Source organism: Pseudogymnoascus verrucosus (assembly GCF_001662655.1).
Source record: "Pseudogymnoascus verrucosus strain UAMH 10579 unplaced genomic scaffold scaffold_63, whole genome shotgun sequence".
Taxonomy (NCBI): Eukaryota; Fungi; Ascomycota; class Leotiomycetes; order Thelebolales; family Thelebolaceae; genus Pseudogymnoascus; species Pseudogymnoascus verrucosus.
Genome location: NW_017263714.1, coordinates 139646 through 159749, shown reverse-complemented (window position 1 = coordinate 159749; position 20104 = coordinate 139646). Strand labels below are relative to the sequence as shown.

Sequence of the window (20104 nt, the reverse complement as noted above, 5' to 3'; positions counted from 1 at the left end):
TGGTATAAACGGTAATAGTCGCTAATATAATAGCTATAGTCAACAGTGATTGCGGAATCGACAGTGACTGCGGAATCGCCAGCAACTGGGGGGTCCCAGATATCATTTCGTTATTTCGACATACAAGATCATTGAAACTACGCCTACAACTAACTAAATGCAGTGAACTCATCTAAGAATATAAGTACATTGTTATAGTTACTTAGCTACTTAATTCAGAAAATTCGTTCCCCAAAATTACTTATCAGCCTAATAATGTCTACGTCCATGTACATGACCTGGTCCCAATCTCGGGCTTGGTGTAATCACTGCTTCGGCTGGATACTTTTTCGCAATATCTAAGACCTCAATCTCCTTAGTAATCTCTTCTATGATATCCATCTCAAAGCCATCATTTTCCGTCTTTATTAGCTCTTCGTCATCATCTTCAAGTTGGACAGCTGCCAAGGTGTTAGTGTGAATTTATTTGTGAGGGTTGACAGCAATAATGCTTTGGGGGGAACTTTGTACACACATTTGATCTGCCAGTTCTGTGGATCTTGAGGATCCAAGCCCCTCCTTGTTAAATCCTCAGGCGTTTCAAAGGTGATAAAGCATTTCTGTACCTTCAATTTGTAAAACTTCTGAGTAGCAGCAAGGGTCATCGTTCGTGGCATCGTCATACAAATACCGTTTTGCACGTCTCCGTTAACGCCTAATTGATATTGCGGATTGCCTTGTAGATTGATACCTCCCACAACCTGAGTAAGACCGCCGCTTGGAGTATTTGCAGACGATTTCCATGTACCAGCGTAAGGTGAAGAGAGATCGTTTCCATTGGTAGATGCATCGAACAGATTTATGGTGTAGAGTCTTTTGCCACCGTTCCACTTTGGTTTAGGAGCACGAGGTGACCATAAGCTATCCTCCTCAAGATCATAGACGTTAGAAACAAGATTATTGATCTGGCCCTGGTAAAATTGCTGGTCATTTGTAACACATGCTGCGTTCGCCCCAGAACCACCTTCTTCGGAAGCATTGAAGGGAAATTCATCGCAAGAAATTGAATCAGAGTACCCTGCCATGTTCATGTAGGCCTTGTCATCCTTTTTGGCTGTCAACGCTGCCTCAAAAACAGCTGTCGGCCACAGATACGACTTTGTGAAGGCACAGACCGAAGACACATCCTTACAGGCGTCGTTTCGATTGGTCCCTCCGCCGGGAAGATAAGTCAGCTGCATCCAGTTGGATCCAATTGTCTGACCGTTATTGTTGTCCTGGAGATATCCTCGAACATTTTGGCAAATACCTGTTACGTCAAATGTTAGCAGACGTGTCGCAGCAGGGTATAAGTTGAGATAAGGTTGCGCCACTTACTAATGAATGTCTCGTATGCACCACCAGCTCGAGTATTCTCATTGTCGTTGACAACACGCCCAGGTTGAAAGAAGGCGCAGTTATAGAAAAGTGCTGGAGGCAGGTAACAAGTTGACGTGTCTCGCTTGGAAGAAGGACCTCCAACTGCACAAGTTGTGTTGTCAACGGTGTCCTCGCACGATATCAAACCCCCAAAGCATGGCGTTCCTGTAGTGAGAGGGACAAGGTTTGCATCATCTCGCTTTCGCTTGTCTGCTGGGGTTGAGGAGTAGTCAACGCATGTCTTGTCAATGAGAACCAGGGGATCTTCAGGCGATGCCAACTCTATAGAGTTACCCCAGTAAGCAAGTCCATTGGCGAATCTAGGTAACTTTTATCAGTTCACGCCCAACGTAGAGTTAAGAGAGGCCAACATACGAGACATCAGAAGAGAGGAAGACAGAATAGACATAGTCTGCCCAATAACAAAACTCAGCAGTAGCTCCAGTGGTTGAGCTAACACTGGCACCAGCAGAGAGTCCTAATGTAATGGTATTAGCTACGCCTGCTGTGACATATCCGCTCATGAGAGCGTCGCCTAAGACAGATATTCCGAATTTGACTTGAGGGGTAAGAGTCACTAATACACTGTCAGTAAATTCCTGTGAGGAAAGATGTGCTATAACTTGCGTGCAAGATTTCCAACAGCCGTGATGCTTGCGTCAAAGGTGGGTACTACTGAAAAAGTCTGCTGCTTGTCAGGATCATTTGGATCGTCCAAAGTCCCTGGGGGTATAGTTGCCCCAGTTCCATCACTGTCTTGGGGGAAAAATACTTCGGCCTTGGGCCATGCGACAGAAACACCAGCGTTAAGTTCGCCAGAAACCTGCAATGAAGCATCCATAGAACCTGTCAAATCAAACTCTGGACCAATGCTGATGAGTCCTTTGATAGAAAGTCCTGGGAGGGTAATTCCACTTAAGATGTTGACAACATCTGAGTTCGTTTGGATGATGGCTTCGCCTCTAAGAGTCATCAAGATCTGCCAGTAGTTAGTAAGATGGTTAGAAAGATAAAATAAAGCATGGAGTCTGACGACGTACGGCGGCGGCGGGTGACACTGAAAAGTAACCGTAAGATGCAATCAAAGTTGGCGTCGGCAAAATTGAGCCCTCAAAGTAGTAGGCGTATTGGGCATACAATCCCATATGTATATTGGCGTCCAAATCGAGGGTCGTTTTGAGATTGGTCTTTGGGCAGGTTTTGGCGAAATGGAAAAGTTTGATGTTCTCTTCGTACTCTAAGGGAAGGAATCCCGTATCCGATTTGACCATGGTCGTGACTTTGGCCAACCAGGCCTTGAAGGCTCCAAACCATCGTTTTCTGTTCTTCGCAGGAGTGTCTGTGACGTCGGCCCAGTAGTCCACGAGATTGGAGTAATCGATTCTGAAGTTAACATCGCCCTTCTGTTCCACAGCGGCACCTGCGAGATCATAATCCACGACCAAGTTGTAGGTATCGCCTACTGATCGTGGCACTATATTGCTTGACCTCTTCGTCGATCCGATAGGCTCCAGACTTATAATCCTGGCATAAGGTCCTGCACCTATGGAGTCGGGCAGCTTGACAATGGTATTTGAAGCCCCTTTCTCAAACAAACCCTCACAGCCGGCAAGATTAAGACACTTAATAGTGTATGTCTCAACAACATTATCAAATGTGTCGTTTTGTTTAGTGAACATGTCGCGCTTCTTTATTTTTCTCTTTGATAGGTTCAAGTCATCATCGAGGAAGCCCCACTGGTCCACCAGTGACTCGCTGTAAGCGGCTGTATCTCCGTCAATCATCACGAAGGCGAATGGGCCATCTTCTTCTCTATCATCTATAGTACAGTCAGTAATTCGTATGAGAAAAAATACGAGGAGTTAATATAGACATACAGTCGTCATATGATGAATCCTCTTTGACATACTCGTAGCTCACGTGTGTTGTATCAGGGTACTCAAACAAATCTGTCGGACTGACAGGCCAGTCTGTTGTCGCTGTAGGAGGATCGCAGCAGTATTTCAGGTATCCAGTGACACATTCATCGTAGCCACCTGGCAAACCTTGCTCAATTTGGAGGTCCTCAATTTCCGATCTTTGTGTAATGAGAATCTTGTCGCTCGGACAGCTTTTCGTGCAGTAGTCGTCACCATACCAGGCACAGCCAGTATACGTATCTGGATAACTAGTTAGCAGGATAGTATTGGCATGGATCAGGAGTGTGCGTGCCTTTACTGGGACAGCAGAATGAAGAGGGGCCGGCTGGATTCGCGCCATCGGCGCAGAGTTCAGAATCTTGATTGAGATCTGAGAAACATCATTAGTCAGATTTGGTGTTTTGTTCGGGGCAACACTTACTTGATCCGCCATACACAGAAGTGTTGGGGTTCTTATACTGTGTCTCTAGACAGGAGTCACCACAAGCTGTCCAAGAACAGAGTTCCAGCTCCGGATCCGTTGCGCAGCACAAAGATCGCTTGTTCAAGATGCACGGAGTACTTCCTGTCCTTTCGGTATAGGAGTCTGCAATCAATTCAAACTTTCCGGCGCCACAGAAGCCAGAGCCGCCACCCTTGCAGAATTGCGGGAACAATGCAAATCCTACTCCTGCTCCTGCTCCTTCCCATGAACAGCTGACTGGCATCGCATCTGTCGGACAACAGATCAAACGATATTGTGAATCTGTAGACTCTTCAACAGACACATCACCTCTGCGGCACAAATTCTTGTCAGGATCTTCGATCACACCCATGGATCCAGAGTGCACATAGTCTAGCACGCTGTACCCGGCCTTGCACGACCCTGTGTTCCAGTCAACGCATCCAGAGACATAGCAATCAGCTCCGGTGTAAGCGTTATAAGCTGAAGCAAGCTCGGTAGGGTCCCCACCGCTGGTTAGAAGGGAGCCGCCATTTATATCCTTGCCTGTCAAAGCACTCAGTGCCTGCCAGTCATAGGTATCCAAGTCTATAGCCCAGATACCGACCCCTCCAAGACAGATTTGGTTTGCGTAATCAACCTTCTGTTTAAAGGTAACATTATTGTCGTATGAAACCCATCTATAGAAAATGATGTCAGTTGTTCTGTTTGGAAGTTTGACTTAGAGTCGCAAGTTTATAATTGGAAAGTCTTACTGATTGTCGGCAAAGGTCAGATAATTGACAGCTGCCTCTTCATTCCACACGGGTGTACCTTCTCCAGCAGTGACGATCGCAGTGATTTCTGTTCTTGTTAGTACAGATTTGGCAGCGAACAGAGCAGAACAAACGCTACCTTTATAAGAAAGAATTCCAGCAGTGGCAGTACATACACCTGGAACACCAGCTGAATCGAAAGGACATCCGGGATCTTGGCAGCCAATGTCACTCAAAGTAAAAGAACGGCCATAGAATCCTATGCCCATGAGAACCTGGGAAGGATCTACATTAGTTCGCCAGAGCAAGTCTAGGCCAACTTTGATCTCTGTCAAGTTAGTATGAGAACCGATTATTTTACCGATATATGGGTCATCGCCGTCCCAAACACCGTGTAGATCGTAAGTCATCATCATGGTCCAATCAGCACCGGCTGAGAGCATTTCGTTGACCCGGAATGTCTGGAGATACCAGTAGCTGGCAGGCGTAGTGAATGAAATCGTGTATGCTGTTCCCGTAGCATCGAAAACCATGCGAATTTCCCTGATGAGGGCTATGTAGTTATCGCTGTCTACCCATAACGTCGTGTCTCCTCCACGATCAGAGGCCCCAGGGTATTCCCAGTCCAAATCGACACCATCGAAACCATAGAGTACCATAAATGCAAGGAGATTCTTAGCGAAAGAGTTTCTACCAGCAGCGGTCGACGACATCGTAGACCAATAGCCTGCTGTTGGTGGATCATTGAATGACCTGTGACTAGATTTAGTAAAGAGCACCACAGGAACATTGGGCACGTTATTTACTGACCATCCACCAACTGAAATAACAGTACTTAGACCAGGGTTCTTCTGTTTAAGAGCCATAAAAGGTTTGAGCATTTCGGCCTCGGTTTGAGCTTGATCCAGTGCTGGAATATACACGTTCCAGTCGGAATCATATTCTTCGAACAAGGCAAATGAGTAAAAAACATGTGTGAGTCCGTTGGCAGAGATGTCGCTTGGTCCCCAGCCGTCACATGCCCGATCTGACGACCAACTTTCGTAATAGCCTATCACTTTCTTCAGGACATCATTTGAGGTACAGGATGGTTCAGTAGGCTCAAAGCAGTTATTTTGGCAGAGATCCGCGCAAAATTCAGTCGTTGTACCGCTATTTAATGAATTAGCGCTGTAGATTTAGGATGCTACAGGAAAGCATGCAGGCTCAATCGCTGTCCAAAGAGCAGCGCCCGAGAGCTCTCAATGCAAAATACTTGAATTTCAGTGATGGACAACGACTTACCAGAAACCCCATTCTGAACAACAGGTAGAAAGAGGACATGTCGCTCCAGGTATCTTTGCATATTTACCGCATTCGGCCTTTGCATCGCAGTTACTAACACAAGTAGCGGTTGTAGTAGTGTTGCAGAAAGGTCCATATCCGCAGATCTGGAGGAACGGTCAGCAAACGCCCTTGTGAGATTTCTCTTTGAGGATATCATCTTCCATATGGGCAAACTTACTCCTTCAGTAGACCCAACAGCGACACTGCAGCAAGCATTGTTTACACAAGGACTTGCCTTGCTGCAAGTGATTGTCTGAGCAGAAACTAGAGATGTAATGTGTAAATCAGAAAGAAGTATAAAGAGTGTAAAAAGCCGTTCAGGCCAAGATGCTTTTGTTGGAAGCAACGCCATTGTGCTGCGGCAATGAGGTAAAGACGGTATACTTTCAAGAAGTTTGGAGGTGAGGAAGACAAGACATAGCTACCATTAGGATCAGGAGCAAACGGCAAAGACAGACTGAGGGGCAACTGATTTGCTGAGCTATAAGCTGGAATCCTTTGAAATCCTACGCGTAGAGCTGAAGCTTAGTTGTGATACTGGGGCATTTCATGAAGAATTTGCAAGAGCGGAAATGAGACACAGTTCTGTACCTAGCTTTGAAAATGAAGGTCAAAGTGCAAGTTTGACATTGGTATTGGTGATGTGGGGGGTTGAGGGACACTTGCTGTAAAGGTGCGAACTCCGGCAGATCTGCAATTGAAGTCAGACCCATAATTGCCAGAACCCGCGTGGATGTAAGGTTACATTCCAGTGGAGATGTGTGGCCTAGGTAAGCTTATTTGGAATCGAGCCTCTCAGGGGAACATCGTGAGTGGCTGACGTGCACGGCGGCACGACCCGCTATTGTCAAGGATAATACGCCGAGATGGATCTGGATAAGCCTTTAGATCGAGACTTGGCTCAGCTTGGCATTGCTTCCGTTCAAAGGATTCTGAAGGATTCTGCTTGTAGCTACATGGAGACAAGGTTTTCTGAATTTTTCATGTGAGCACCTGCGTGAGCTTATTCGATTTACAGTGCTGTACCTGCATTTCAGATTTTTCGGAGATGGGAATCGAGATTTCAGCAACGAACCTTGCATCTTCACTAAGACGATCATGGTGCTCCTCAATCTTCCCTATGCCCAACCGACTTCGAGGTCGTGCCAACCCCATCCCCCAGTTCAGAGGTCGACGGAGAGTCCTCGAGGAGCCTTTTTTGACCCAAGAGGCTTCTAATCCCCCTCCAACTGTCTTTACAACCATATCACCACATTCCTTTTCGGCGCCATGTCTACCCCATCGGTCGACTTGCTGTACATATACACTTCTTCAAGCACAGCATTTGCCAATATCTCTGCTTCAGCCTCGTGCCTCTCAGCTCTTACGGCAGATGTCAGCTGCTATGCTAACCTTAGATCGGCAGTAACTGACACAACGTGAGAATGTTCCAATCCTAGCCGGTAGAAGTATATACTGACTTTGACCTCTTGGGCAGAACATGGTCTTCGAGCGCTCTGGGATTTATATGCGCAAATAACTGCACCACTGCTCTTTCTGCTTATGTTGCCAACGTTGATTCTGTATGCGGGGCAACGGCCACATACAACATCTCCGGAACCATCCAAACGGCAGCGGACCTAGGAAGGGAAATGCAATGGCGACAAAGCACCACATGCCTGACTGATCCTTCCTCTGGCGAGTACTGCAATACTTACTTCCAGGAGGCGCTCGCCAATTCTTCGACCGGCGTCAGTTGCAGCACATGCTACCTGACTTATATGGAAAGCATCGTCAACTCAGAATGGGGCCAGGCTCTAATCAGCAACTCGGAATTTGAGTCGCAAGTATCGAGCTGCTCAGCCACTGGTTACTCGGCTACCTACACGGCGACATCCAGCTCGAGCACTTCGACTGCAACGCCCACAGTGACCTCTGGAGACCGCTGTAACAAGACGGACCCGAGTGTTGCGCTGTACACAGTCTTGGCAAATGACTCCTGTATCGACATTTCTGCTTCTCAAAATGTGTCAACTGGTTCTCTGACCTCCCTGAACGGGCTGGATCAGGGTTGCTCTTATTTGAGTACAGGCGAGAAACTGTGTCTGCCAACGACTTGCGACGTCTATCTGGTCAAGACGAACGATACCTGCACATCTATCATTTCCTCCTTTTCGTCAGGGATCACCAATGCTGACTTGGCGTCGTGGAACTCAAATATCAACTCTCAATGTTCCAATCTAGCTGCTCTTGTTGGCACGTACATCTGCATCAGGTTAGAAATCAGACTTCTAGATTCATGTTTCAGTGCACTAACTTTTGTCAAGCCCTCCTGGTTCTCCGATGCCACTCTACCTCCCGCCTGCCGCAACTGCAGTGTAAGTTCATGCCATGTGATGTAGTGGGGGATATTCTCTACACCCCGCTGAGAGTTTGAGCTTGTCCCTTGCTCTTCTATACAATTCAATCGTATCTCTCTAACCCCCCACTGCGGTCACTGACTGTCTCCAGTGCCGTTCCAACCAATGCTGTCGGCACCACAAATGTGGATTGTGGTTACTGGTACACCATTATTGCCAACGATACCTGCGGATCCATTGAAGCCACATTCGGCATCACCAACGCAACATTCTACTTCTTAAATCCTCAGATTGCTCCAGATTGTGGGAACCTATGGCTTGGAAACTCCTATGTGAGCCTCCTTCCTGGACCAAATTAAAGAAAATTACTGACATGTTAGTAAAGTGTGTTGAAGCAGTTGGGAATGTCGCCACTTACTCTGGGTATTCGACTGTGGCTGCATCGCTCGCGAATTACACCAGTCTGCCGTCAACTATCAATCGCAACGCTACGGCGACTGCGAATAGAACCACGACGTAAGCTTCTTTTTCTCTGACATGCTTCACGGATTGTACTCACAAATGTCAGACATTTCTTCTACTCCTGGCCCACACCAACAACAACTACCCTTGCTGCAGTCAATGCCTCTGTATACTCCGCCTTAGCAACGTACACGCTCTGTCTCGACGTCGAGGAAGAGTACAACATCACCGAAACAGGTCCAACGCAAGATATGTATGATGATACAGACTGGATCAACGAGTACGATCGCGTGTGTGATGTTGACCCCAATGATTTGCCAACTGTTCCCTTCAATTCGAGTATCGTGTACACGGCACCAGCTACCGTTGCAGCGACCACGACGTCTGGAACGGGCACAGGCACAGCTAGTAGCCCGACCTCGACCTCGACATTCGTCGTGAGCCCAGATGGAACGTGTGGCGGTAGTATTGGCTATACCTGCGCCGGTTCGACCTTTGGAAGATGCTGCTCCATATACGGGGATTGCGGAAGCAGCGCCGATTACTGCAGCACGTACTGCGACACGACAGGACAGTTCGGCACTTGCTCTCCGACTTCGACAACTTCGAGCATTAAGAGTACCTCCCCGCTCGTGGTCTCGCCCGACGGTACTTGCGGGGGCTCGACTGGGTATACGTGCTCCGGGTCGACATTTGGCGCCTGTTGCTCCATCTACGGGGACTGTGGCTCTTCGTCCGATTTCTGCTCGACATATTGTGATACCACGGGCGTCTTCGGCACTTGCAGCGCGTCCCCGACGACGTCAAGCGCAAAAAGCACGTCAACGATCGACGTTTCCCCAGATGGGACTTGCGGCGGCTCGACGGGATACACTTGTTCCAAGTCAACTTTCGGATCTTGCTGTTCGATATACGGAGATTGCGGGTCTTCGACAGACTATTGTGTAACATATTGCGATAAGACTGGAACATTTGGAACATGTACCTAATCTACACTTGGGAAGAATATAACGATGAAATATTTATTTAATAGCAAATAACCGTTGTAACCGACTAGCACTCCAGGAGGATCCTCCCGGGAGGATCCTCCTGGGCGCTCGTACATCCAAGGAGTATGCTCCGAGTTCGTTTCTTCTCCGTGGACAAAGCTCCTCAGAGACTCTCTCTCCTGAGAGAACACCCCCTGGAGGGCTCGACTCCTGTGAGCCCACCGCCCCCGTGAGCTTTCTCTGTAGCGTATTGTTTCCCTCACAAGGTCGTATGTGATGCCCGCTCATGCACAGAAGAGAGTCGGAAGGTGAAAGGTCAGATGTTGAGTGTTCCCAGTGACGCCTCCCTGTAATCTGCATTGCTAAATAGGGCTGTTCATAGTTGTCCATTTAAGCTTCCCACCCGCGACTGGCCGTATCGATGTATCGATTGCCGATGCTGACGTGCGTGGAAATTATCTGGTAGACCAGCTCGCCAGTGGCTCCACTCTTCCCCCCAGCGCAGCTAACCTTCGTACCAGCGGGCGGCGAGAAACACCCACTGAATGAACTCACCACCACCCACTTCAGAACGCTTTGGCTTCCCATTTTCTACTCGTTGCAGAGCCATCAGTAAGTTACACTACAGAAAGGGTATGGACCTCATTGTGTCTATTTCAAAACATATCTATCTACATCTATCATCTAAATTCTCACGTAACACTCGTGCACGATCTATCCACCACCGGCCTCCCTCCCTCCTCACCCCGTGCACCTGCACATTAGACAGTTTTAGCAGCCTGACCTTCGGCCTGACCATTACCCGTAGTAGTAATTGCCAAGGCCCCCCCTGCCACCCCCCGGTAGCCCCAACTTTCTTGCCTTCGGTGATTACCCGTTCTGGTAATCAGGAAGGCACGACTGAACAGACTTCTGTTCAGTGTAGTCTGTATAATAAAACCTTGCCCCTGTGATATAGCAGCTCTCTCCTTAGGAGTATAGACTGGGTGTCCTATAGTACCAGATACTTTGAAAGGAAATATATAATGCAGATAGAGACTGTAGAATATGAAGCAGGTAGCAGGCCCTTTATACTATTTTCTTAGTTTGGCTGTACTCACCTTTCTCGCCCATCTAGCTTACCCTGCTCACCCTGCTCACCCTGCTCACCTTACTCACCTTCCTTAGCATACTTACCCACTCACCTATAGGCGTCTACTGTTGTAATACAACGTGTTGTAAAAAATAGACCTACTTTTGGGTGGTCAATGTAGTCGAGATAGTCGCGATCACAAAATAAGGGTAAGGGCAGCGAGGCTCACCTACTAGGCCAGATGGCACCTATTTAACAATCTGCCAGAGGATTGCTTGAGATCGGTGGATTAGTAGTTGGGTGGGTGACCACCAGCGAATACCCACTGTTGTATGTTTTTTGCCATTTATTTTTTATTTTGCCCCTTTGGCCTAGAAGTGGGAATGCCAAAACGCTGAAACATGGAGAGAGGTGATGCGATGGAATGGTTATGTGTGGGGATTTGGTTTTTGGTATGCGAGGTAGGAGTAAGAGGTAGGTGAGCCGGGGAGGGGAAGGGGTGAGGGAAAAGGGGGAGTGCAATAAGATACCCTATGACTGCGCTATTTCGCTTTTGTGTATATTTGCGCCAGTGTTTATGGTGAGCTAATTCTTTGGCATGTAAAAAACACTGTTCGATGGAGATGATGTGTTTTGGTGTCTGTTTTGTTGTGGAGTTACACCGCCGTGTTGATTATTGACCCGCTACACTGCTGGTGGCGGCCTGGAGTCGTGAAGATTCATCGGAATGAAATACTTGTTACACGTTTAACGTACATGCTTGTGCATGGGGTTCGAAAATTGGGAATGTTCATTCGTCTATCTACCCTCATTTCTCGTTCATGAGATGTCATAGCTATTCCTCTTGCTCCCTCACGCCCTCTCTCCACCACCAACATAACCATCCATCTCCCCCATTCTTTTTCTCTTTTTAAAAAAATCACCCCCACGCTCAATCCCTAAATCAGACTCCCCCATCCATCCCTCCAACCCCATAAAACACCCATATCAATCCAACTCCCCACACCATCTAATCAAAGAACTTCCCATAAGCCGCCTTCTCCTTCCTCGCCCGCTCCGCCGCCCTCGTCTTCACAGCACCCAACTCCTTCACCACCGCTGCATCGCCCGGCACCAGCGCCTTCGCAGCCTCAAGATCCTTCAGCGCAGCCTCATCATCCTTCATGCCCACGCTCGCGAGCGCGCGACGGTACAGCGCCTTGGCCTTCTCGATGTCGGTGATAGAGGGGACCTCCAAAGCGAAAGTAGCGGACTTGGCGGCGTCGGGGAAGAGGGAGAGTTTGTTAGATAGCAAGGCCGAGTTGGAGTGGAGGGTGAATCGGAGTTGGCGGAGGGCAGCCTTGTCGTCAGCGGAGGCGGCGTCTAGGTCTGGGTCCTCGTTGAGGTAGCGCAGTCCCTTCTGGTATTTATCGAGGCCCAACTGGAGGTTTCCCGACTTGAAAGCCGTGTTCCCGTATTCCTTGAGCGCAGAAGCGATCTTCACAATCTCAGCAGCCTCAAACTCCTTATCCGCCGTCTTCGCATCCTCGGGGAAATCCTCAAACGCATCCCCAGTCGCATCCGCCTTCTTCGCATCCCCGACCTCATAATCCGCCGGCAACTCCCCACACGCCGTGATCGTGACGTCCTGCGCCGGCTTATCCGAGCCCTGGGTAGGCAGATTCTCAATCTGTCTCACGATCGACTTCCCCGCCACGACCTCGCCGAAGACGACATGTTTATCATCTAGATGCGGCGTCGGGACCGTGGTGATGAAGAACTGGCTCCCGTTCGTCCCGGGCCCCGCGTTCGCCATGGACAGCAAGAAGGGCTTGGTGTGCTTGATCTCGAAGTTCTCGTCGGCGAATTTCTCGCCGTAGATGGACTCGCCGCCCGTGCCGTTGCCGGCGGTGAAGTCGCCGCCTTGGATCATGAATTGCTTGATCACGCGGTGGAAGGTGGAGCCGGCGTAGGATAGGGGTTTGCCGGATTTGCCGATCCCTTTGTCGCCGGTGCAGAGGGAGCGGAAGTTCGCGGCGGTGAGGGGGACGATGGAGTTGTAGAGGGTGAAGATTATGCGGCCCATTGGCTTGGAGCCGATGGAGATGTCGAAGTAGACGAGGGGGCTGGACATGGTTGCGGTTTGGTGGGGGGTATCTGGGAGGTGAATTGAGGTGAGGTGAGAGGTGGGTTGAGGATTGGTAGGTTTTTCGAAAGGTGTGGTTTTTGGTGAGGCTGAAGATCGAGGTGTTTGTTTGTGGTGGTGGTGGGGGTTTAAGAGCTTCAGTGCTTAGTTTCTTGAAGCTTCCATGTTGGGGCCGGATTATTTATTAGCCGCGATTGCGGGGGAGGGGTTCTGTGCGACCCCAACTCAGGAACTTATACTTGGGACATACGAGATTGCAAGATCTTACTAGAAAGTCAAATAGCTTGAGAATATATGGCAGTTGTATCTTCTAATAGTTTATTATCTTTAGTTATACCTAATTTCTCTTCTATTTCATGTTTTCATTACCGACAATCCAGCCACTCTGAAGCTATCCCACAACCCCCCCTGCTACCAACGTACAAGCCATCTACGACTGTACCAACCCAGCCCACTTCCCCTTTAAATCCCCCACTCCCCCCTCTCCTCATCCCCCGGCACAACCCTCCAACACCACCCACACCAACTCCTCACCCCCTCCTTCTCCCTAATCATAAACCTCCCCACCCCCCTCTCATCCTCCCACTCCTCAACACACGCCCCCACCCTCGCCCTCCTAATCAGCTTCCTCTTCACCACGCCCCCAATCCCCTCAATCTCATGCCTCGCGTACCCCGCGCCCCTCCTCCCACTACTAACACTCCTCCCACTTCCTCCAGCACTCCCCTCACTCGGCGTGGGACTAACTACACCCCCCTCCCTTCCACCGGCTGCATCCACGACCGCATCCCCACCCTCCCTCAAATCCATCGCATCGCAATCCACCTCCTCCTCCACCACCGCCGCGGCCCCACACTCCCCCGCCCTCCCACACCGTCTACTCCCCTCCGCCAGCGTGGGGGAATACTGCATGCGCCACCGCCATATGGAGTCATACGTGCTATCTGCGCTTTTGAGACCACGGCCGCAGGGTTGGCAGAGCCAGACGCCCGCGGAGGCGCACTGGCAGACGGAGCGGGAGATGGTGGAGGTTGTGACGGGGGTGAGGGGGACGGGGACGGGGAGGGGGGGGGAGAGGAGGGAGGGGAGGGGGAGGGAGAGGCAGGTTGGACAGAGGCGGCGGTGGCGGTGGTGGAGGAGGATTGGGGCGGGGGGTTTGATTGCGCAGTTCTGTCCGGGGAGTAAGTTATATTTTCCATACTCTGAAACGAACTGGTTTGGTGACGAAGATTTGGTTTTGGAGAAGGGGGGGTGGGGGAAATAGAAGAGGAAATAAATGAGACGTACCCTACAAACAACAACCCCACACCTCCTACACCCCCCCACCAAATCCCTCGCGCACTCCCCCACCTTCCCCTCTGTATTCACCCCATCCTCCTCCACGAAATACCAGTTCGTTGCCCTCGCCCGGTAGCGCAGTGTATGGTTCTTATCCAGCGCCACGGCATCGTTGCTACAGCGCAGCGTGCGGCTGATGAGCTGGGACCGGAATTGGAGGAGGTTCTCGCGGATCTGACGGCAGGTGCGGGCCAGGCTGTCGAGGGTGTTGAGGTCGATGTGGGTGGTTATTATTGTTGCTGCGCTGGGAGGTGTTAGCTTTGTTTAGTGTCTGATGTGTTGTTGGGTAGAGGAAGGGGGGAGGGGGGCGAACGGGTAACATGCGAAGACTTCGGTGATGGAGTTGCGGTTTGCATTTATGACCTCGACGACGGGTTGATCAGCGACGGAGAGGGAGTTTAGTCCGCCCGTCTCGAAGGCGGCGCGCGCTTGGCATTCAGCGGCGTAACGCGCATCGGCGGCGTCTTGGGGCGCGGTGTCGTCGTCGGGGAGCTCGACGAAGACGGCCATGGTGGGGTTGATCAATGGACTGTGGTCTGGGCCTTTTCAGGAGTGGGGAGTGGGTTACAGGGTGCAGAAGCAGGCGGAGTTGCTGGCGACAGAGTGAGAGAGTGGACGTCTCGATAGACCCATTAGCCTTTTTGCCTGGCGACGATCTGGACTTGTGGCTGGTAAGTTACTGGAATGATGGAAGGCTGGAGGGCGGCGGCGGGGGGATGGATCAATCAATATCCGGCAGGGTACCTGATGCGGGGTCTTGGCATCATAGCGGGGGTGGGTGGACGGATTAGTTCCGATGGATGGGGAGTTTGGGTATGGAGAATGTAGCCGCGCGGAGCATGGATTAGGGGATCCGCGGTGGGTTAGGAGCGGCTGTTTTGTTGATATGATGTAATTTCGGAAGATAATTGGTATATTCACTTATATTTCCTTATTCTTGAGCTTATCAAACGGGTGTTTGGTAAGTTACTACCACCAGCACAGTGCCGTCTGCTACTCGAAAGGGAGGTTACTACTGAGTCAAGCGCTGGACAAATGAACTCCTTTCCCCCACTCCCACTGAGAAATTTCATATGGGCACGCGACGTGATTCTTGGAGAGGAACCCCCACGCCACGCCACACCACTGGATGGGATGGGATGGGATGGGATCCGTGGAGGCGGGATAGGGTACATGTAAGGAGGCAGGGAGCAGGGAGGCAGGGAAGGTGGCCGGGGATGAGACAGGGGAAGGAGGCAGGGACGGGGTAGGGAGGATGCTTCTTTTATGGTGTGCTGAACTGTGCTGTACGTACAAAAGTAAATTTAACTGAGGCTGATGCTAATGCTGATGCTAAGGCTGAGTTGCTGCTTAGAAGATGATATAACTATATTTACTGCAAGTTAGTAGCATGAGCCCTAGTATAGTATAATATCTGTACTGTACAAAGGAAGCGCAGTATGCTCAGCTGACTAATCCCATATGTACAAAACATGCATCTCACGATAAGCTGCAAGTCACATTCCATACACACAAAGCATATTCTGTGAATTGCATACTACAACAAACACTGTACCACATCGACCGGTCTCTCTTTGTCTCAAAGTGAGACCCGTTAGCAACGCCACTCGAGTTTAATGAGTTTTACTGTTGAGAGAGTGTCTGAGCAGCAGCTAACAACAGCAATGGCTAATATCCACCACTAATAGCTACCACTAACAGTTACCACTTTGTTCAGCCGCCAAGATGCAAAAATGATCACTGGAAATGGTCACTGACTTACCGCCGTCTTGCCACAAAATTATTGCATTTATACCACTTATACCACATACCACTCACTCACTTACCACTGACAAGCCCGCAGTCGGTCTTTCTTAGTAGCATAGTAAAGTCCTCTTTGTCCTAGTAGCCCTTCCCTTTCAGACCCGCCAAGTGGGGATTTAACGGATTTAACACCAATGTACTCTAGTGCTACTTTATAGTATGGGGGTACATTGCTCTAATAGCGGTATGATTAGTATGAATATCCACAGTATGACGGTGAGAGACGATGTGAAGAATGGGGGTGACTGGGTGACCTCGGAGTGACTGTCCCTATTGCTACTTATCTGTACTGCACTCAAAGTACCCTCCAGGTACTTTGACCATAGACCCTTGCTTTTTTAGCTTCCTGTCTCCCACAACCACCCTCCACCACCCACCCAGTGACTGTCACACCTCCCAAAATAAAATCACACCAGCCCATAACCACCCCATAGCTTACCCATGAAAGACTTCCCTTCTTTCTTTCTTCCCTCCTCTTATCTTCTGACTACATCCCCCAGATAAACTCTTTTACTCCACGCCACTCTCTTTTCCACCTCATATCGACATCAACAGAGCATTGTATTTCTTCCCCCCATTGCTTAATTGAACACTGCCGCTCGCCGGTCCTGCCTGTGACGTCTTCCACACCCGAGACCACCAACATCAAAAAAGACGAAACCAACGCCTCCGGCATCGCCACAGTCCTCACCCCCAACAATCCCCCTCACGATGAGCACGACAGATGGGAATAAACCAAACGAGTCAAACGGTAACGGATCACCAAACGAGCCCAGGCGTGTTTCAATCGAGATCGGCGAATACGCCCCTGCCGACGCCTACTACGGTCTGAAGAACACCGCTCACCAGAACCCGCGGAGACAGTCGACCTTTTCTACCGTGCGTATTTGTGGGATATACTGTGTGATGAGGGTAGTAGCTGATTCGAGATCTAGAACTACGCTGCTTCACGAGTCCGCGAGGACACGCTGTCCGAACTGCCAGCTCGCCGTGGTAGCCATGGTAAGTTGCCTGTATACCGCCACCCTGACTACCTGCTCACCAACTACAGATGAGAGCACTCTCGGACAACTCAAGTTCCTGATCAACGTCGACAGCACACTCGAGAACCTGCAGAAGCAGGAAGACACCGACAATAACTTCCAAATCACCATCGAGGACAATGGCCCGAAGGTAGCTCCAACCCGCTCTATACCAGCTCCGACTACGGAGGTTAACATTATTTTCAGGTCATCTCCCTCGGAACCGTCACTTCCAATGGCTTCCGACGCCATGATATCCGCGGCACATACATGCTCTCCAATCTCCTCCAGGAACTGTCACTGGCCAAGGAGGCCGGTCGTCATATGATCGTCCTGGACGAGTCGAGGCTGAATGAGAACCCAGTGAATCGCCTGACCCGCCTCATTAAGGACACTTTCTGGGATAGGTTAACCAGGCGCATTGATGGACACGTCATTGAGATTGCTGGCAGGGACCCCAAGGACTGGACGGATGACCCGAGACCCAGGATTTATATCCCGAGAGGCGCACCTGAGCAGTTCGAGTACTACACCCAGGTGGCCAAGGACAGACCGGAAGTCCGGTTGGATGTCCAGTGGCTGCCGGAGAAGATCACCCCTGAAAGTGTCCGCGATATGAACGCGAAACCAGGGCTTCTCGCTCTGGCAATGGAGGAGTTCCGCGATCCTAGCACCCAGAAGATGACGCTGAGAGGTGTGCCTTTCGTCGTGCCTGGAGGTCGCTTCAACGAGCTGTACGGATGGGATAGCTACATGGAGTCTCTCGGTCTCATTGTCAACGGCCGGGTCGACTTAGCCAAGGCCATGGTCATCAACTTCTGCTTCTGCATCAAGCACTACGGCAAGATCCTCAACGCGAACCGCTCCTACTACCTGTGCCGCTCGCAGCCACCCTTCCTCACCGACATGGCCTCCCGCGTCTACGACAAGATCCAGCACGAAAAGGGCTCGCGCGAGTTCCTCCGCCTTGCCACCCTCGCCGCCATCAAAGAATACCGCAGCGTCTGGACCGCTGAGCCCCGCCACGACCCCATCACAGGCCTCTCGCGCTACCGTCCCGAGGGCCTCGGCGTCCCCCCGGAAACCGAAGCCTCGCACTTCATCCACATCCTCGAGCCGTACGCGAAGAAGCACAACCTTACCTTTGACCAATTCGTCGAGGCCTTCAACAACCGCGAGATCCTCGAGCCAGAACTCGACGAGTACTTCATGCACGACCGCGCGGTCCGCGAGTCCGGGCACGACACGTCCTACCGCCTCGAGCGCACGTGCGCTGACCTCGCTACCATCGATCTAAACTCCTTGTTGTACAAATACGAAGTCGACATCGCGCGCATCATCCGCGTCCACTTCGATGACAAGCTCGCCGTCCCCGCCGAGTTCTGCACGGGTAACATGGTAGCGGGCCAGCTCGAGACGTCGGCGCTGTGGGACCGCGCGTCGCGCGCGCGCAAGAAGGCGATTAACAAGTACCTCTGGAACGAGGAGAAGGGTATGTTCTTCGACTACAACACCGTGTCGCAGCAGCAGCAGACTTACGAGTCCGCTACCACCTTCTGGGCCATGTGGGCTGGTCTCGCGTCGCCGAAACAGGGCGAGCAGATGGTCGCGCAGGCGATTCCGATCCTCGAGGCCGCTGGAGGACTATTATCTGGTACCCGCCACAGTCGTGGCGAGATCGGCCTCGAGAGACCGAATCGGCAGTGGGATTATCCGTATGGATGGGCGCCGCAGCAGATGTTGGCGTGGACGGGACTGCAGAGATATGGACACCAGGATGTTGCCGAGAGACTGGCGTATAAGTGGTTGTACATGATTACGAAGGCGTTTGTGGATTATAACGGTGTGGTGGTGGAGAAGTATGATGTTACGCGCCCGGTGGATCCGCATAGGGTGGATGCCGAGTATGGGAATCAGGGGTTGGATTTTAAGGGGGTTGCTAAGGAGGGGTGAGTTTTTTATTCTTTCGTCTCTTTTTCTTTTGTCAAGTGAGAATGAAGCTAACGAACAACACAGCTTCGGATGGGTAAACGCCAGCTACGTCTACGGAATGCAGATCTGCAATGTGCACATGCGTCGCGCGCTGGGGACTTGCACACCGTACGAGACGTACCACAAGATGACCGAGCATGGTCTGTAAGCTGCTCTGCGGTTCTGCGTCCCTTCCTGTCCTGTCCTGTCCGTCCGTCTGCCTCCGTCCGTCCTTGTCCCAATACGAGAAGGGCTTTTGGATACACATGCACATATGCACGTACCCGCCCTTTGTGCGCATATTCAGCGTCTTTGGCGCGCGCGTGCTAGGACCCCGCGTATCACCATCATCTGAGGTTAGGCACTCCTCCACAGCGAGCGGTATGGAGATGTATGGGCCTTCTCTACCCCCGGCTACCGTGTGCTATCTTGTGATAGGGGGTATGACGAAAGAGATGGATCGGGTCTTGTAGACTGTATACTATCACCACTGGCATCATTGGGGCATATATCATACATGTGGCATACAGAACACACATGGGATACAGGACATTGGCGGTGTCGGTGTTTTTTTTTTCGGCTTTGCAGGGTGTAGAATGTGGTGGGGTGGTGCTGCATTAGGAGGTGTATGAATGGATTGATGCGTGGTTGGGGGGTTGTGCACGAGATGGGATGGGATGGGGTTGGTGTATGGCATGGGTATGCGTTGCAGGCCGGGTTGTGGATGTAGATAGGATTAGGAGTAGGAGTTAAATAAAGGGTCTTTGATCAACTATCCTTTCCATCCCCCTGGCGAATCGCCACGCATACACCAGGAACAAACCCCCATATCATCTCTCTCATATACCCCTCTCTCTCTCCACGTTTTAACGTTTGTATAATTATAACATTTCTAGCCTAAAACAAGCTAAAATAAAATGGCAAAAACATATAACAGTGGGTATTTGCTGGTGGTTACCTACCTAGCTACTGATCTAGTGATCTTAAGCAAACATATGGATAATAGTTAAATCGGTGACTTCTAGCCTAGTAGGTGAGCCTCGCTGCCCTTGTCCCTTATTTTTTGATCGTTACCACCCTATCCTCCGGGTTCGTGGGTTATGGGCTGTGGTACTAGATGCCCTTGAGAGATTGTGGCTATTA

General features: G+C 50.6%; 5 protein-coding genes across 5 annotated transcripts; 2 read left to right on the top strand and 3 right to left on the bottom strand.

The window, feature by feature from the left end:
- Positions 1 to 206: 206 nt before the first annotated feature.
- On the bottom strand, positions 207 to 6056 carry VE01_09308 (uncharacterized protein; the record flags this gene model as incomplete). Its single annotated transcript, XM_059464052.1, has 14 exons — positions 207 to 440; positions 515 to 1288; positions 1357 to 1718; positions 1774 to 1975; positions 2026 to 2377; positions 2439 to 3217; positions 3276 to 3557; positions 3610 to 3687; positions 3739 to 4439; positions 4515 to 4602; positions 4654 to 5267; positions 5325 to 5666; positions 5705 to 5944; positions 6019 to 6056. The coding sequence occupies 14 exons, from the start codon at positions 6054 to 6056 to the stop codon at positions 250 to 252; spliced, it is 5043 nt and encodes a 1680-aa protein (XP_059319308.1). The 3' UTR covers positions 207 to 249.
- A 739-nt stretch (positions 6057 to 6795) lies between these two features.
- VE01_09307 (uncharacterized protein) lies at positions 6796 to 9657 on the top strand. The gene is made up of 6 exons (XM_018278721.2): positions 6796 to 7258; positions 7318 to 8094; positions 8147 to 8197; positions 8331 to 8511; positions 8565 to 8695; positions 8748 to 9657. Exons 1-6 carry the CDS (start codon positions 7110 to 7112, stop codon positions 9628 to 9630), a joined length of 2172 nt encoding a protein of 723 aa, XP_018126112.1. The 5' UTR covers positions 6796 to 7109; the 3' UTR covers positions 9631 to 9657.
- Positions 9658 to 11468: 1811 nt separating this feature from the next.
- CPR6 (peptidyl-prolyl cis-trans isomerase D) lies at positions 11469 to 13122 on the bottom strand. The gene has a single exon (XM_018278720.2). It carries the CDS (start codon positions 12813 to 12815, stop codon positions 11712 to 11714), a length of 1104 nt encoding a protein of 367 aa, XP_018126113.1. The 5' UTR covers positions 12816 to 13122; the 3' UTR covers positions 11469 to 11711.
- Positions 13123 to 13289: 167 nt separating this feature from the next.
- On the bottom strand, positions 13290 to 14928 carry VE01_09305 (uncharacterized protein; the record flags this gene model as incomplete). Its single annotated transcript, XM_018278719.2, has 3 exons — positions 14479 to 14928; positions 14115 to 14409; positions 13290 to 13997 (listed from the first exon to the last, which is right to left on the bottom strand). Exons 1-3 carry the CDS (start codon positions 14673 to 14675, stop codon positions 13290 to 13292), a joined length of 1200 nt encoding a protein of 399 aa, XP_018126110.1. The 5' UTR covers positions 14676 to 14928.
- Positions 14929 to 16366: 1438 nt separating this feature from the next.
- On the top strand, positions 16367 to 19902 carry NTH1_2 (alpha,alpha-trehalase nth1). The gene is made up of 5 exons (XM_018278718.2): positions 16367 to 16847; positions 16904 to 16970; positions 17020 to 17141; positions 17198 to 18939; positions 19007 to 19902. The coding sequence occupies exons 1-5, from the start codon at positions 16680 to 16682 to the stop codon at positions 19128 to 19130; spliced, it is 2223 nt and encodes a 740-aa protein (XP_018126111.1). The 5' UTR covers positions 16367 to 16679; the 3' UTR covers positions 19131 to 19902.
- Positions 19903 to 20104: the final 202 nt, after the last annotated feature.